At 38.7% G+C, this 19286-nt stretch overlaps 1 protein-coding gene across 1 annotated transcript in view; it reads left to right on the forward strand.

Moving 5' to 3' along the window:
- The window catches only part of LOC149258121 (putative histone acetyltransferase type B catalytic subunit), an 80058-nt gene extending 61813 nt beyond the window's left edge, over positions 1–18245 (forward strand). Inside the window, exons 3-10 of the mRNA XM_089414711.1 lie at positions 3297–3421; positions 15842–15914; positions 16037–16080; positions 16180–16256; positions 16359–16464; positions 16642–16723; positions 16908–17068; positions 17181–18245. Of these exons, the coding sequence (XP_089270837.1) occupies positions 3297–3421; positions 15842–15914; positions 16037–16080; positions 16180–16256; positions 16359–16464; positions 16642–16723; positions 16908–17068; positions 17181–17930 (1418 nt within the window). The 3' untranslated portion in view covers positions 17931–18245. The remainder of the gene's footprint in view (positions 1–3296; positions 3422–15841; positions 15915–16036; positions 16081–16179; positions 16257–16358; positions 16465–16641; positions 16724–16907; positions 17069–17180) is intronic.
- Positions 18246–19286: the final 1041 nt, after the last annotated feature.

Raw genomic sequence — 19286 nt, forward strand, 5'->3', positions numbered from 1 at the left:
ATCATGATGTTCAGATTCAACGAACCTAAAATAATTTTTGAGGATTGACAAACCTCATTGAACCTCAGGTCCTCATGGGTGTTAGTGTTGACCAAGTCCATAGTACAAGCTCAATCATCAGATAAAAACTTAAAAAGACGGACACCATAAGCTTGAAATGCAAGATACAGTAATCTGGGAGGTTTAAAGTTTAAACTTTTAAAGACAATGCCATGTTTGATATTAGAAGGGCAGACAAGTACCCAGGTAAAAACTCCAATTTTTTAAAGAACTTTTGCTAGAATACAATAAACAAAAAAGGGTGAATTCTCATTATCTCAGCAATGAGCATGAGCATCTGTTGATTCTGTTCGTATCAAAATGAAAAACAATTGTGGCAAACAAGCATAACCAGGACCATCATACAGCTATTATATATGTCAGGGACTGCAGTCGATATTTTTGGTACAGCTCTTATATGTTAATGCTATTAATACAGCTTTGAAAATCATGCTAAATAAGATGCAAAACTGCAGATATGTTTTGAAAATTTCGAAATACGTTTTAGGTTTTTCTGAAACGTATCAATTTTTTTTAAACGGGAGGTTTTTTCCTTGAAAACCCCTGAAAAACGGCAAAAAAAAATTCGATACGTATCCAAATCACCAAAAACGTTTTTTAGCCGTTTTTCTGCCGTTTCTGGGGTGAATACGTATCTGATACGTAAAACGGCGTTTTGGCCTGCCAGGGAGATCCTGGGCATCAACTACTGGGGGTTTAACTACATCTGTCTTGATGTAATCTAGTAGCCTGTTATCATCTAATACTGCCTCCATATGGATCTTCCATGCCACAAAATTTGTGGTTCCTTCCAGAGCATACTTGGGCTTGAGTTTGGTGGAAGTCATCTTCTCAGTCCTGGAGAAAACATGCAACATTGATCTTGTAATTCGAACCTCTTGCACAAACTTCGAATTCTCTTCTCTTCTATTGTGATTCCAGCTCCGGTACCATGTTGAAATTCTTAATTTGCTAAAACAAAAGACTTCTACTCTACTCATCAATGGAAAAAATTAATCGATCTAGAAATCACAACATAAACATGAGACAAGATTCAATCACATATGCTCAGAGTATCTAATGGGAAAACAATTGCTCAAAATTCCTTCCTATTTGTATTGCATTAATCAAAAGATAGAGAAGAAATACAATGCTTGTTCAAGCCTGAACAATCTCTGCACAAGTATAATCTATCTCATTGCCTCATAAGTCGACTCTGGCCAATACTTAGCCAATTCTGCTGCCTGCCAAGCTCCTATTTCCTTGTGTTGTTTCCTTGGGAATTAGCACCCTATTAATTAGGGAAATTCCCAATTAGAATTGTGCAATCCCCGTAGGCCCTTCTCTGATTGCATGCACGACCTATACAACCTGGAAAATTATACAACTTACAGTACACTGCCCTTGAACTCCAATCTCAACTGGGTAACTTGAATTTCATGCATGCATGAGTTAATTATGGCTGATTTATCAGTTAACTGGTTGAACACTGAAGCTGCACCCAACTGTTAGACCTCCTATTAGTTCCTCCAATAGTTGGAACTAGTTTAGCTTACATTAACTCAATTTAATTGAATTAAATTACTACAAGTCAAATTAAACTCAACCTAGGCTCCTAAATTTAGGAACCAGTCTACATGACTCGAGTTAGGCCCTCAACTCGAATTAACTGAGCCAACGAAGTGAAATTAACTTAGTGAACTTATTCTTGTTGTTTTGTGATGTGGAATAATGAATTACAATTTTCTCCTAATTTAATTCAAGGGAAAATTAAATTAGTATTTTTTCTTGTTGCCATTTTCAACACCATCTGCTTTATACTTGTTTTTGAAGACCCACTTGCAGGCAATTAGTATGGTTCCGTATGGAGGGTCCACCAACTTCCAAGTTCTGTTTTTGATGAGTGCATCATATTCTCTTTGCATGGCTTCTTTCCATTCATCATGATAAGCAGCTTCTTTGGAGGAAGTAGGCTCAAAGTCAGCTGACAAATTCAGTTCACAATTAGACAAAGTATTTGTGTCATCCACATACCTGAATTTGCAGCTCCATTGTCTTCGCTTGTATAACTCATGGTTCCAGTATTTCCAATCTCATCAGGATGGACACTTTCAAGTGTCTTGATCAACCACTTTGGCTGTTTTGGAGAAGGACTAGATGGCTTCTCTGAGGGTGTAGCATCATCAATGTTCAACTTCTCAATTCTGCTTATAACATCATCCGAGATTGTGATTGTAACACTGGAGAACACGGTGTTGCACGCTGTTGGCAATTTGTTAAGCAACTTGGCACACATCTCTCAGCAATTTGTTAGGCAACTTGGCATGCATTGGTCAAAAGGCAATATTCCATTGGTAAAGCAATAAAACTATTATTTTGCCATTACTTCTTTGGGCTGTGAAATCAGAAAATTGCTGCGTTGTATGGATTGCATTGCTTTTGCTGTATAGCTCATTGCGTTATTATATGATGTGTTAGATGGAGATACATCCCTCTTTTCAGTTTCTTGTGCAGTGAAATTAGAAACAGTGAGCATTGAAACCATCCAGCGTTTCCATGGTAGGACAAGCTATCAAGCATTGAGGCTGAGTCACATAATCGGTGCACTGTTGCAGCTATTTGGTGAATAGGAAAGTTCATCAAGGAAAAATGAATAGACATTGGAGCTTTTGCACGATCCTCAGTCCGACAGTCCCATAAATCCCTGATCTCATGGACCTTTTTTAATAAAATCTATGTAATATTCAATGTTCAAAGATTATAGCAAATAAGATTTAGAGTAGAAAATGCAGAAATATTTGCTGTATAATGTTCTTAGCCTGAACCCACTAATGATAGAATAAGGCTTTCAATGATAGGACAAGGCTTTCAGTGATAGAATAAGGCTTTCAAGTTCCTTTTAAAGTTGAAATTAGTTCCTTCCTTGAAAACGGCGTTGATGCACCATATGTTGAATGGTATCCTGGGACTTCTATTGGCTTATATGGAATGTATCCTTTGGATTTCCACCTTGTGTTTACGAGAGGCCATCGTCTGTACTCAGAGTGTTGCATTGTATATTACTTGTGCATTGACTGTTATTAGTCTTATAAACCGGTCTTACCTGAAAGTCATTTCTCCCAAAGTTGAACTTGCAAGTTGCATGTGTTTGACTACATTTATTTTCTTAGACAAATAGTCCTTGATAATTGTGCATAAATTTTACTTGGTAATTTCTTGATGGATTTAGCAACATTTTATGTTTTGGTTCAATGTAGTGAGCACCCCAGAGGAAATGCGAGATGCAGAGGGAGTTGAGGATCAAATCTTATCATTCAACCCAGAATATATGCAACATTTTGTTGGGGAACATGGGAAGATCTATGGCTACAAAGGCCTGAAAGTGCGCTTTTTACCCAATTTTTAAAAAAGCCTTTGGAATTATTATTTAGATCTCTGATTTTGCATTTATTTGGTACCTAGATGAAAGCAACTTTACAATTTTTATCCTTATCCTAGTATTTTTTAAAGTCTTTTAAAATTGCTTGGAACCTGAATGTATCTGTGAATTTATTTATTTTTTGATTTTGTATATGCTTTAAACAACTGCACTGCATTCTCTGAAACTGCAATGTGAGAGAGGCTGTCTTCTCTTGATGCCAACTGAATTTACTACGTGAAATACAGCAATTGAATAAGTGACTCCACAGTCAACAGAGTAGGACAGATTTTACACATGCACATGTCTCTGATGCTGGGTTCCATTGCTACAGGCTGAGATCGATTAAAGGGAATGGACTGTAGCATAAATTTGGCACAGCCTCATGAATAAGTTACAGGACATGCACCAAATAGATCCCAAGCCTTTTAAACCGTTATGTTGGTGGTGCTCCAACAACTGAGGTTTCTTGATTTTTTTTTTTCTGCCTTCACAGCCTCAAAAGAATTTAATGTCTTTGGAGAAATGCGGCATAAAAATTGGAAAATACAATCAGCAGGGTAAGTTAAGGTAAGGAAAAATGTTTGATGCAGTATGACAATACAATGAGTGAAATCCTTCCTTGCAATATCTGCTGATCCAATACCATGTTGTCCGTGTCAGATTGACAATCAAAGGTTTAGTAACTGCAAGTAACATGTAAGCACATGCATAATAAATTGAAAATGAAAAAGACTATGCTAATTGATTCACAAACACCACAAGGTTACGTCCAAATATGAAAGGTTGAGACGGCCTTTCATTCCCATTTGCAGTCTTGATGCTTCACATAACACTCATCAGGTTTCTCACTAAACTAAAAATCATGAGCAGTCCTCAATCTATCCCATCCGGAGGGTCTTGAAATATGGTCTGGTCATTCAGTAGTCTGGGTAAGAGGACAGGAGAAAAAGGAAGTGTTAATGGGCAAGAGTGCAATGTATGACAATTCTTCTATTGTGCGTTTGCATGTTAGCATTGGCTTTAGACTCTAGAGTGTTTCACACTCTCAATAGCAGAAATAGGTGAGAAGAAGGAAACAATTTAGCCAGCAGGCTCAGTCAGTCTCCTGAGTGATCTCTGGTTGAAGTTCAGTTGCACGAAATGTGAAACATGTATAAGTTTCTGAAGCGGAATGCCTAGAAACATGACCACCCAACACAACCCCCCAATGGGTATGGGGGGAAAGCAGTCTATAAAAATTGAAGCAAATTAGATATGTAGTTTCTTTTAAATAATACATTATCTTGCAAAAAAGTAAGAATGATACACGTAAATGACATTTTAGAAAAAAACCTATGTCTGTTTTAACTCCCATAGATGATTATATGATGCAAAATCTCATAGCTTGGAGGTCTTGACTAATGCTAATCCCATACTTCATATGGTAGAATCCAGTGCAAATGCTACAATCCTGCCAACTGTGAAAATCTGAAAACTGTTAAGTGTGCTGAATTTTGAATGGGATATGAAATTCTACTTTCTCTATATGAAGTCCGATGAGGTTGAAACCACTCTTAAGCATCTTGAAACAATTAATTTTTATGTTAAAAATTTAAGTAAAAAGATGGAAAAGTAAAGGAGATTGTCAACGTAAGATAAAGGAGAATAGAAAAGGGAAGATAAATTAGAATGTCTATTTTTACCTTACGAATTTAATGCTACCATTGTTTGCCAAGGTGCCAAACTCTTCAAAGCTGAATTCCTTGTGTCTTTGTTTTCCTTAAAAAAAGGTCATTGGCATGGATGTAGCGACTCTTTTATTTGGGTCTCATGCCCTCTTGAGCACTTGGGTGGGCCTACAAACTTCCAAAAATGTGCCTGAAACGTTGCTAGAAATGGCTGGAGCACCTAGGAAATGCCATTGGCTGTGCTGTATGATGTTTCCAGATTTGAAATGCTGCACGGTACAGTTAGTGATATTGCCAAGGTTTTTTGTACCCCATTTTGTTGTTTCCAGGCATTTTGGGTCATTGGATGTGGCCAAATTATTTGTCCATTGCAACTTAGGGTTGAAGGGGGGACCATCTGTTTAAGAAATAGGGTTAAGTATTTATGATTGGGATACCTGAAGAGTGTCAACAAATTCCCCTAAGACTCTTGGAACAAATAACTGTCTGTCCCTCTGATTCATAATAGGCCATATATCTGAAAAGGTACTGTCAGTCTCAATTTCCTGAAAGTGAATGAAGTTTGCAAATCCTGTCTAACTGAGGGATTTGACGATTCTCTCAATGTGCGTTTGATGTCAACATAGTTTGAGTCGGCCAAGAGGGAATGTAAAGTCATTGGGTAACTGTTATGTCTAGACTCTCAACTCTTAGGGCAATACTAGGGCTGACTGAGGAATCATTAGAATCTTAGATAAATTGGTTGGTACTCAAATTCTGTTTGAATGGATACGTTGGGAACAATTGACTGAAAAATCATTAGATAAATTGGTTGGCACTCAAATTCTGCTTGAATAGATACATTGGGGACAGTTAACTTGTTCTGAACATAGTTTTAAAAACCAGAACCGGTGACTGGACCGGCCCACCTAATAAACTGGGTTTCAAACTGGAACCGGTCAAACCTGGACTGGACAGATCTCAATTAACCGGTTTTTAAAAAAATACATGAAATACTTAGTTTCTAATGAAAAAAGCTATTTTTAAGATTTAAAATCATGATTCCAAACCAATAGAGACAAAATATGCAAAGTTTACTCATCTATATACCATTTAAAGGTGAATATATCAAAAGGGCACCAAGTGCAATACATATCATCAACAAAATACATAAGCAATGAGGCTCTAAATGGCCTATAAAGTCCAAAAACAATGTTACAAGCTATGGGGCCATTGGCCTACTACAGGACTACAAGTCTACTGGTACATATCAGTGATCAACATGATCATTCCTCATTATGATCAAACTACTAGACACGGGATCGTCAACAGGAGCTACATAAACATCATCTGGATCTGAGTTTGAGGATGACTCTGCCTCATCTGCAACCTCACTAGTAGCACTAGTAGCAAGAAAACTAGACATCCAAAAGCTCTTTTTGCCTACTAGGGTTTCCAAACCCTAGACATCCAAGTGTCCAAAACCCTCGAATCGTTCCTCTTATATAAGAGATGAAATCCATCATTGTCATGACTCATCAATCAATCAAGAAAAAATTGTCCAATAATTTGGCTCTACCAAACTAAGTAGTTCGACTTCTTCAAAACATTGTAGCAACAGCAACAACTGATTTCATCAAAATGGAACTCAAAAGAAAAGATTTCCATTTTAAGGCTCTTTTATGCATTATGTATACTAACCCATAAATCAATTAGATGACTCTTGAGGATGTTAATTTCTACTTTGTACCATTGTGATTATTTATGCTTCATGACTTCAGCATGGGAGAATTTACCACTTCAATTCATTCCACCTCAAATAATTTTAAGATTTTAGGCTTGTATAAGTTGTTAAACCATTAAAAACACCATGCAAGGAAAAAAGAGCACTTGGCATTTCAAGCTCTAGAAGGATAGGATTTATGTTGCCTATAAGTTTTCCTTGGGATAAGTTTTGCCAAAATTCCCTGCAACAGAAAATTCATTTCTGAGATAACAGAAGTTTCTGCCTTCTCCGAGAGGCTAGAATGACACATATTTAAGAATGAACTTGACAGTGAGGTGATCATTACTGCACACTCAAAGGATCTTTGATCATATGGATAAGTGTTCTCCAAAAAATGCTGTACAACCACAGAGCAATGGCAATACTCCTTTTACATCATTAATACATACAGGTAAGGCAAATAAATGACATTTTCGTTGACACAGCCAGTTTCTCCAACATTACATTGATATCCTTTCTTTGTCAGCGTAATAACTTGTATCCTGTACCATCATAAATGGAACTCAACACCCTAATCCTTTCTTTTGAGTACAGTGGCAATAAACTGGCCGGTTTATGACGGAACCGGCTGGTTAGGCCTGTTTTTTCTGAAAAAAAGGTGAAAGAGGGGGTCTAACTGGCTTTCTTGGCCGATCCAGATGGTTGAGCCAGTGAACCGGGTGGTTTGACAGGCTTACGATTCAGACCGACCGGTTTTTAATACTATGGTTCTGAATGATGTGCAGAAGCATACTAGTCAGAATTTTCTACCTGAGCCCACTCAGCGTGCACAATGATCCGCATACCTTTGAGCCATACATTAACTGTAAGAAATATATAGTGAAGTATAAATTTAAGAAGAAAATGAGCATGAAAAGGCATGAAGAAGCTATCATGAAAAAATTGACCTAAAAAATGTTGGGAAAATGTTGCCTCAGTGTGGAAGGGAAATTCCATTTCCGCTGGAAGGAATGCCTGACAATTCAGATGATAGTACAAGGGTAAGAGGAAAGGTCAGTTGACTTCCATTGACTATGGGAATAATTTTTCGCCCTCTCCTATAAGTCTGGGCCGGGGGTGGTGGAGGGGCCAGGAGATTTTCAAATTTGGGCAAATTTCTTGGGTACCGAATATGGTAATGCTTATACATTTATGTTGAATAATATGCAAACTTACTATGTTTTTTAATAGGGTTGCCTTAGAAGTTCATAATCTGTTATACTACGTTGGATATTAAGTTTATTCTCTTTTTAAATTTCCAGATCATAGACGACTGTATTTTAAAGATTATAGGAATCATAGTAGCAGCTATTTGCAATTGTGAAGAACCATTAATGCAATTATGTTAATTTTAGGTAACAACGGTATGTTCTATGTATGCTTAAGAGCAATTTTACCTCAATTTCTTTATTAGCCCAATATCAATATCCAGTTTAGCAATCACATCAACATGATAGTAAAATACAGATAGAACATAAACATAAATAGTAGAAGACAAGCCAAGACAAGAGGACACAAGATGTGGCACCAGCCAGGGACAAACCCCAATGTGGGAAACCTTTGATCAATTCTTTTTATATTCTTCAATAGTTCAGTAGAGAGATAGTACAATTTACAAATCTGATAATTTATGACAGCAGCTAAAAAGCCCTAACCAGAAAAGTCAACACTGGTCAAACGGGGCAGAATTCTTCTTCCAATTAGCTTTGTCAAACCCAATCAACTTCAGCCTCCAACAGCAATCCCAATCAGCCCAAAACAGTCCAAAAAAGTCAAAAACTGGTCAACAAAAGTCAAACTGCAGCTAGCCCTAGGGCAGTCAACGCTGGTCAAAACATAGGTCAGATTGTCTCGGTTTTGTTCCCAGATCTGCGGCCTGCTAGGACGGAAATTCTTCACCCAAATCTGCAGTCAAGGAAGGTCAACACTGGTCAACACAGCCCAAGAAAACAGCCTCTGAAATTCGGTCAAACTGGTCAATGCCTAAAACAGAAAATCGTCCTCCTTTCCTTCGCACGTGTGAGAGAGAAAGCTGCCCAGAAAATGCGTACCCAATCAGATGAGGAGAGAGAGAGACGTGAGTGAATGAGTGATGTCCAAATGAGGCTCAGGCATCATGAATTTATAGCAAACGTTGAGGATGAATGGATGTGACTGTTGGGCTTCTGAGCCTACATAAGTCTGCTGGCTGACCTTGACAATTTGTCCATAATCAAAATAAATTCATAACTTCATTTGTACATGTCGGAATCGGATCATCTTTAGGTCAGTCCTACACCTCTCGGAGAGAGGAAGCCAAGAAAAATATCAGCTGTCATAAATAAGATGACCCATGTGGAGTTTGGCCGTAGTTGCCAGTTTTAACACTCCCTCTCAACTAGGGAGAACTCAAATCCGTTAATCCATATCTGCTAGTCAGTACTATCTTTGCCATCAATGCACTGCTCTGCTCTCCTGAACTATGAAGAAGAAGTGATCGAGAATGTATCATACCATTCTCTACTGGCCCGAAGTCAGTGCCAGATAAAAGAGTGTCTCAGACCACTCTTACTGACTTGAAGTCAGTTCCAATCAAAAGAGTGTGTCTCATACCACTCTTACTGACCCAAAGTCGGTTCCAAATTCCAATTGATCCCAAATCAATATTGGTCATCCTAGCATAGGGAGTACAATAGTGCATAATGCGTCCATCGGTAGTACTATGGTTTCTATCCTCATTTCCCTACTCATTGGTCAGATGAGAGGTACTTCACATGAGTCTCAGACTGCATGGGTAGGATGTCTCAACAGGAGAAGGATGAACAACTCATCCTGCCTACATGTTGCCACAGGGTATCACAGGGGAAGGCTGAACCACTCACTCTGTAGACAACAAATCACTAGGGGAAGGTTGAACCACTCACCCTATGGTTGCTCATTGCTCCAAGAAGTACCCCAAGCCCTCGGATCTCCCAGAGCTCAATGTCCATATCATACAAGACCCTCACAAGAGGGTCTCTCCACGACTCCAAGTCGTTCTCGGAAGGCCAAGAACTTGATCTTCTCTAGGGGCTTTGTCAGAATATCGACGACCTGCTCATTAGTCCCAATGTGATGAAGCCTTATTGCTCCTCGTTGTACCATATCCCGGAAAAAGTGGTACCTGATATCTATATGCTTGGAGCGATCATGAAACACAGGATTCTCTGATAATCGGATCCCACTTTGGTTGTCACAGAGGATCATGGTGGTATCCAACACATGTCCAAACAGCTCATTGAGGAGCTTCCTCAACTAGACAACTTCACAGGAGGCCATATTAGCAGCTATGTATTCGGCCTCAACGGTGCTCAAGGCAACCGATTTCTGCTTCCTACTCATCCAGGGTATCGAAGTAGAACCCAAAGAAAAACAACATCTAGAAGTGCTCTTGCGATGCACCACACTGCCAACCCAATCAACATCAGAATAACCATGCAGCCTCACATCTCCGGTAGTGTATCTCAGTCCATGAGTGATTGTGCCCCGAAGATATCTTAGAAGATTCTTGGCACCAATCCAATGTATATGATGAGGCTCAACCATATATTGGCTCAACGTGTTAACTACAAAACATATGTCCGAACGGGAGTTCACCAAGAACATCAGTGCTCCTATGAGTTGACGATACTCATAAACATTTCCCAATTCATGTCTGACAACACTACCACATGACTTCTTAAAGTTAAGTTCCATCGGGGTAGTCACAACCGTGTAGTCCACCATCCCAAGTCTTTCCAATATCTTCACAACATATTTTCTTTGAGATAGGAAAATTTCTCTTGGATTTTGCTAGACCTCCAACCATAGGAAGTAGTGCATCAGTCCTAGGTCCTTCATTTTAAATTCAGAAGCCAACTCCCTCTTACATTTGTGAATGAGAGGGTCTGCACGTGTCAAAAAGAGGTCATCCACATAAAGTACCAGTATGAGAGGTTTATCATTTTCAACCTTAAAGTAAAGGTTCGGATCGATTTCACTTCTAGTGAATCTCAACTTCATCAGATAGCTATCAATCCTCTCATACCAAGCCTGGGGTGCTTGCTTCAAACCATAGAGAGATTTCTTCAACTTGCATACATGAGATTCCTGGTCATGAACCTCAAACCTCTCGGGTTGTTCCACATAAACTTCCTCTTTGATCGAACCATGCAAGAAAGCGGTCTTGACATCCATCTGATGTACGTTACATCCTTGCGAGGCAGCAAGGGCTATGATCAAGCGGATGGTGGTGTATCGGGCAACAGATGCAAATATCTCATCGTAATCTACACCTTTCTTTTGAGAGAAGCCTTGAGCAACAAAGCGAGTCTTGAACTTTTCTGCACTTCTGTCACCTCCTTTTTTGATTTTGTAGAGCCACTTAGAGGTGACAATTGATTTGTCCGGCGGTCTAGGAACCACATCCCTGACATCATTCTTCATAATTGACTCGTATTCTTCATTCATAGCATCCTTGCATACTTGTTGCTTCACGACTTCTTTGAATGATGAAGGCTCATTTTGAATGATAGTGCTCATGACGGTCAAGTATCCTTGATACCTTTTCTGTTTCTTGCTTTCACGGAAAGTCTCCCTTGGTGCAATATGTCTCTCGGCATCTTCGAGAGTCTCTTTAAGCCATGAGGGTCTCTTGTTGGAGGAGGAGGGCTCTTGAGGAGGATCAATAGGATCCATAGGTTCATCAACATTCGACATCGTTTTATCTTCTTTTGCACCCTGTTTTTCGGTGTCATCTTCTTTGTCCTTCCTTGGAATAGGCAGGTTGTTGACCTTGCTGAGGGCCATATCTTCGTCGAAGGTGACATCATGGCTTATCTCAACTTCCCTTTGACCAGCCACATAAATTCTATAGCCCTTAGAATTTTAACTATAGTCCACAAATATTCATTTCTTCCTTGATGCACCCAATTTGCTTCTTTTCTCTTTTGGCACATGAAAATATACGGGACTTCCAAAAATTCTAAAATAAGAGGCATCGGGTTTCTTACCAATGAACACTTCTTCGGGAGTCTTGGAGTCCAATGCTTGATGAGGGCATCGGTTTTGAACATACACGGCGATATTTGTAGCTTCAGCCCATAGGAACTTCGGAAGCCCTTGATAATGAAGCATGGCACGAACAACTTTTACAATAGTACGATTCTTCCTTTCGGCTACACCATTCTGCTTGGGAGTGTATGGTGTTGTAGTCTCCCTCTTAATGCTAGCTTCTCTGCAGTAATCATGGAATTCATTGGATTCGTACTTAGTCCCATTATCAATCCTCAATATCTTGATTTTCTTCTTGGATTGGTTTTCGATCAAGACTTTGAAGTGACGGAACCAAGTGAACACTTGATCCTTCTTTTTCAAGAAGTAGATCTAGGTCTTGTGAGAATAATCATCTGTAAAGGTGAGATAATATAAGTATCCTCACAAAGAGTTTATAGGCATCATACTAGATATGTCGAAGTGGATTAATTGCAATATATCTGTGGTCTTGCTATTACTTGAGGGGAAAGGTCCCCTTGTAAGTTTTCCTTCGGCACATCTTGGACATACACCTTCATGCTCTACTTTGAACTCGGGCATACCTATCACCATCTGTCTCACATTGGGTAGAGCCTTCTAATGAAGATGGGCAGACCTTTGGGGCCATAGTTTAGATTGTAGAGATGTGTCGCAAGACATGGCTCCCAATGGACTTCTTTCAACTTGATACAAAGTGTCAACCCTGAACCCAAGAGTAAAAGCATATTTAAAATTTCTTTTCGAAACACGTACCTTTCCATTGGTGAATGCCACCTTGTATCCTTTGTCTTCCATTGCCAAAATGGACACCAGGTTCTTCTTGAGATCAGGTACATATAGTACTTCTTGTAAATGAATAGTGTTACCTTGATTCAATTGAAGGGTAACATTCCCTACTCCCTTCACGGGATAGGTGGCATCGTCTCCAAGGATAATCTCCAAGTTTGTCTCCTTCTCTATCAGATTAGAGAGAGCTTCCTTGTATCTAGTGAAGTGCCTTGAGGCACCACTATCAATTAGCCAATTCCCCAAAGTGTTCGGTGGAGAGGTAGTGGAGAGGGCCGATATAAGATAGTACTCCTTTTGCTTATTGTTAACAACATTTGATTCTTCATACTTGGAGTTCCTTGCTTTCTTGGAGGGTCGACCATTTCCTTGATGTCTTGCATTCCTTTTTCCCTTGCCATAGGACCTGCCATTCCTTTGATCATTGTTGTTCTTGGAGGGTCGACTATTTCCTTGATGTCCCACATTCCTTTTTCCCTTGCCATAGGACCTGCCATTCCTTTGATCGTTGTTGTTGAAGTTGCCCTTGGAATGATTGTGATCATCATCATGCGATGTGTCCCTTCTATTTGGACACTCCTTTGCATAATGACCAAACTTATTGCAAACAAAGCACCTGCCCTTCCTACCTCCCTTAGATCCGGGCTTTCCATTGAAAGGTAACAATGGAATGTTCTATGCTTAAGAGCAATTTACTTCAATTTTTTTATTAGCCCAATATCAATATCTAGTTTAGCAATCACATCAGCATGATAGTAAAATGCAGATAGAACATAAACATAAACAGTAAAAGACAAGCCAAGACAAGAGGACACAAGATGTGGCACCAGCCAGGGACAAACCCCAATGTGGGGAAACTCTTGATCAATTCTTCTTATATTCTTCAATAGTTCAGCAGATAGAAATAGTACAATTTACAAATCTGATCATTTATGACAGCATCAAAAAGCCCTAACCAGAAAAGTCAACGCTGGTCAAACGGGGCAGAATTCTTCCTCCAATCAGTTCGGTGAAACCCAATCAACTTTGGCCTCCAACAGCAAGCCCAATCAGCCCAAAACAATCTGAAATAGTCCAATCAAAAACTGGTCAACAAAAGTCAAACTTTGGCCAGCCCTAGGGCAGTCAACGTTGGTCAAAACAGAGGTCAGATTGCCGCGGTTTTTGTGCTCAGATCTGCTGCCTGCTAGGACAGAAATTCCTCACCCAAATCTGCATTCAAGGAAGGTCAACGCAGCCAAGAAAACCTCTGAAATTCGGTCAAACTGGTCAACGCCTAAAACAGAAAATCGTCCTCCTTTCCTTTGCACGTGTGAGAGAGAAAGCTGCCCAGAAAATGTGTACCCAATCAGACGAGGGGAGAGAGATGTGAGTGAATGAATGATGTCCAAATGAGGCTCAGGCATCATGAATTTATAGCAAACGTTGAGGATGAATGGACGTGACTGTTTGGCTTATTGGGCTTGCTGTTGGAGGCCGAAGTTGACTGGGTTTGACTGAGCTGATTGGAGGAAGAATTCTGCCCCGTTTGACCAGCTTTGACTTTTCTGGTTAGGGCTTTTTTGCTGCTGTCATAAATGATCAGATTTGTAAATTGTACTCTCTCTCTGCTGAACTATTGAAGAATATAAGAAGAATTGATCAAGGGTTTCCCCACATTGGGCTTTGTCCCTGGCTGGTGCCAGATCTTATATTTTTGTCTTGGCTTGTCTTCTACTGTTATGTTTATGTTCTATCTGCATTTTACTATCCTGTTGATGTGATTGCTAAACTGGATATTGATATTGGGCTAATAAAAAAATTGAAGTAAAATTGCTCTAACGCATAGAACATACCATTGTTACTTCTCACACTATTTTTTTCCAAAGAAAAAAACGTGATTTCCATTCATAGAGAATGGAAATTACATTCTTCAGGTGCTTTGCACATTCTTCAGAAAAAACAAGAAGACACCCAGATCCTATCCTGCAGCAAATATAGTCCAAAACCCTCCTGGAATTAACAATTCCCACCTGCGTATCCAAAAAATAAGATAACAGTCTGGAAAGCTTCAAGAAATATCCTTCCAAGAGGTACCTCAAAAAACCACATAAATTCGTCAAATGATGATCACCCTGCCTACAACAGATAGTGTACAGAGCTGGTCTGCACAGAGTATAAATGAGAAGGAAACTAAAGACAAAAATAGATAATAAGCTTCCAAGCCCGGGCAGAAATTCACATTTTTTAGATGTTGAGCTATGAAGCTCCTTCCCTCAATTCAGCCACTTCGATATGACCTCCCAGGGTTTGTCCATATCTGGAAAGAGTACCAGATTTGAATTCCCGGAAAAATCTGAGTAAAGGAAATATTAACAAAAGAGTCTGCAATCTTCTTTTAACTGATCAGCTAAAGCTTTGAGCTGGATATTCTGCACCTGAAGACTGCCAAGCATCCAGCTCATCACTAAAAGTGAGTCACCAAATATCTGAATCTGATTGATACCTCCTTCCACTGCACACTTGAGTAACAACCTGAGAGCCATAAACTCTGCAAAATTGCTTGAGTCAGTTTCCAACCCTGCTTTAAAGCTCAATTTATAGCATATGCACATTTGACATGTACATGACTCCAGCACTGCTAAAATTATGAGGTCCGTGCCTTGCTCCATCCAAAAAAACCCAGGGACCTATCAATGATCAATTCACCTAGATGACAAGGGACTGCTTCCTTCAGGCAGCTCATAATAATTCATCAAGGATGTAAATTGTCAGAGACTTGGAAAGTATGAATGAACTTGTCCTGAAATATATGTTAATTCCTTGCAAGCCAGGTTCTCTACAGCATTAAACAAGGGAGAGCTCTATATTCTTTTAGCTCCTGCTTATAAAATCATTGCCGCATACATTCTTCCACTGATTCACTAATCCAGACGTTTGGACTTCCGGTAATCAATATATCTACACTAGATTTAACACGAGAGTATTGTGTGTTTGACAAGTTATTAGTTCTTTGAAATGACATATGATGAGTTTCTGCTGTGTTAGTTGGACCAAGGAATTGATATGTTGCAATGACATAAAGTTTTGGTACGAGTTGTGATAGTGATGAAGATTGCATTGCAATATCTTGAGATTGAATGTAACTGAAATGTTTTATCTGGTTGACTGCAGATTGATGTATGGCTGAATGCCCTCTCATTTCATGCCTATGTGGATATCCAGTATGAGAGCAAAGTTGAGGCAAGTACATCATTTATCATAGCTTCATCAATCTTTGATGGACCCTTTAGGAAACCCCTGAAGTTGTGTTATGTTTCACAGACATCATCTAATTTCACGTCATACATGGGCTTGCCAAACAGGAAGGAAAGAGCGAGAAAGAAGCAACAGACTTGACAGATCTTATGAAGGTAATTTCTTGTTAGTGAAGGCAACATGTCTTTTTGCCAGAGCACTATATATGTAAGGTTTTGAGAATAATGACTCGTCTAAAATGTGGGATTTACCAGAGAATATTTGGACGTGGCTTGGTGGAAGATCGTAATGCCTTTATCCAGAGTTTTTCAAGTAACAGACAATCTATCGAGTATGTATTTGTCACCAATGCAATCAATTTGAAATGGAGATTTGCCAGATCTTGTGTAGGTTCATGTTCGTTCCTTTAATGCCAGTCTTAATTCCTGTACAGAAGTATGATCCACAATGAAGGTGAGCGTATAGCAACACGTGAGATTTTGACTGATAAGGGTCTATCTGCGCAAGGAGATTCAGAGAGATTGGGAGTCTCGTCCGAGGTGATAATTTGAAATGTGTATATCTTAGGCTGTTGGGAAATATTTTGTTAAAAAAGATGGGATCCCCATCATTTATGACCTCTTTTTGCAATATTGTTTTCTTTTGTATCTCAAGTTTTAGTCAAAATTTTCCAACTTTTCTAATTTTGAGGTCCTCCTTTCAATGTCCAAAAGTAGATATTCCGCCTTGAATTGAGCGACCCACAGATACGAGAATGGCATGCACGCTTGGAACCGCTTGTGCTTCTTTTCGTTGAAGGTAAGATACGATGATTGCTTATGTTGCAATTCTCAATTTCTGAGGCTATGCATTTCATGTAAAATTTAAAAACATTATTATAGTTGAAATTAGATGCACGTGCCCACGCGTGTTAAAATGATTTATTGAATTTAAGTGTCTGCAAAGGTTGTTGTCAATTTACAACTGGCTGGTTTGGTTACAGGAAGCCAACCTATAGAGCAAGATGACCCAAAATGGGAAATGTATATCAGGGTCCAGAGGGAGTCATTGAGTGGAGGCAGTGCTGTGTGTAGATTATTGGGATTCTGTACTGTTTACCGTTTCTATCATTATCCAGACACCACCCGTCTAAGAATTAGCCAGGTTGACACTTACTTTAACCTTTTCAGACCTTACAAAATTATTTCGTCTAAGAAATTTATAGTGCAATCAAATATTCTGTTCTAACCTTCTGTTTTATTGGATCTGACTGTAGATACTAGTTTTCCCTCCTTATCAAGGTAAAGGGCACGGCTTACTTCTTTTAGAGGCTGTAAATAAAACTGCAGTTTCGAGGGATTCTTATGATGTAACAGTAGAAGAACCATCCGAGTCCCTTCAGGAATTACGCGATTGCATGGATACAATACGCCTCCTTTCTTTTGAACCTGTAATGCCTGCAGTTAAGTCAGCAGTGCAGAAGTTGAAGGAAGCAAACCCCTCAGACAAAAGTGCAGCTGATCACTCTTTAGAAGGAAATGTAAACAATGAGACTGTGACTACCTCCAGCACAAAACCCAAAAATAAAAGTGGGTGGTTTCCATCTCCAGGTCTAGTTGAAGAAGTGAGGAAACATTTGAAGATTAGTAAGAAGCAGTTCAAACGATGCTGGGAGATTCTTCTATATTTGAATTTGGACCGCTCTGATTCACAATGTGAGGATAAATATCATATCTCTCTCATGGAACAGATAATGTCAGAACTCTTTGATAAATCGAGCGAGAAGAGTGCCAAGGGTAAACGTGTGATTGATATAGATAACGAGTATGACAATTCAAAGACGTTTATCATGGTCCGCACAAGGAATCCAGGCAATGGTGAAGGTTTTTTACCCGAGGCACTGGAGGGTGGGATGGAGATATCCCAAGAGGATCAGTTGAAGTCATTATTTGAAGAGCGACTGGAAGAGATTGCACAAATTGCAGAAAAAGTTCCTAGCCTCTGTAAAGCATTGCAAATGCCATAGTTCTCATTTCTATGGAGCGTGACCTACCTGTAGTACGAGGATTTGACCATTTGACTCCGACAAATTTTAGTAGGCTGCAATGTTCTTTGCAGCAAAAGGTGCACGCCCTCATTCGAGTAAAAGGGTATATTTTGTCTCATGTTGAGGTGATAATTCTCCCTGAAAGTCTCCAAAATATATGTGCTGGTTGTAGAATAAAAATTAGAACAAACGGCCTACTGTCATATTTCATGCTCCATGCTGCTAGTAAGATTGTTTTTCAAGGTTCTTTTTCGGATACATAACCAGCTGAAGGGTGATAGTTTTCTTGGTACGTTTCACTTATTGGTTGAATTTGCTAAAATGGTCACTTCTGGTCAATACCGTTGGGTATAAAGCCGCTATGATAGATCATATTAATCTGGGGTATATGAAGTGTGAATTATGAACTTAGCTGTACATCTCTCTGTTTATTTGGGATGAAGATAGATGTATGCTTAGGAGAATTTTAGACATTAAATTTGGAAGTGTTTTTTAAAATTAATTTTGATTAGCGTTATCCTTTTTAAAGGAAAACATCTGCGAAAAGCACTTCCTGAAAAGCTTTTTGAGCACATTTCATTGGATTCATGACGGTAAATTTGGTATAACTGTGAGCCTTGATTTTGGAGTCTAAGTTCAATATGGTGAATGAGAGAGTAATTCGTCGGTAAGAGATCTCATGTTTTGTTCAGAACTGCTCGTGCTAATCTTGAGGCTAATTAGTCTGATCTATTTATGTATGTATATGAAGGTCTTATTCACAATGAAATGCAAAAGCAGCACTTTATTGCTAGTACCAACTTTCTAAATAAAATAGTAAAATCTCTAGGATTTGATATTTTTTTGGGTATCAAATTTTGTAATGCTTAATTTCTTTTACAAAAGGTGTAATGTAGCGAGTTGTAAATTGGAATTTGTCAAATAGGTAGGAGTTCAGATATAAAGTCTCAAATTTAGGAGTCATCAAGCAAAGGTGAGAAAGATAAGGAATTGATTTTAACAAGCATAACTCTATTTTTAACTATAAGTCTATAGCTTAGTGTATCTAGATTAGTATATCAAATATCTAGCTTGGTATATCAAATCTCTCTAGGTGTAATTTTTTTGTTTTTGTTTTTTAAACTCTAAAAAGCATTAGATTTATCCGGAATTAAAATGATTTTATATCTTTTTTTTCTTAATTAATTAATTTAGAATGATTTTTTTTAAAGTATTTTTTGACTAATGATATCTTTTGCTTTTTAAAAAGCACCTAATAAATCAATAGTTAAGATGGATCTATCCTCTTATTTTATAGTGATTTCTTTTTAAAGTTTTTTTAATTGATGATATTTT

The sequence above is a fragment of the Pinus tabuliformis genome, chromosome 6 (genome assembly GCF_031772625.1).
Source record: "Pinus tabuliformis cultivar Carrire ecotype Pingquan chromosome 6, CPIR1, whole genome shotgun sequence".
In the NCBI taxonomy this organism is placed as follows: Eukaryota; Viridiplantae; Streptophyta; class Pinopsida; order Pinales; family Pinaceae; genus Pinus; species Pinus tabuliformis.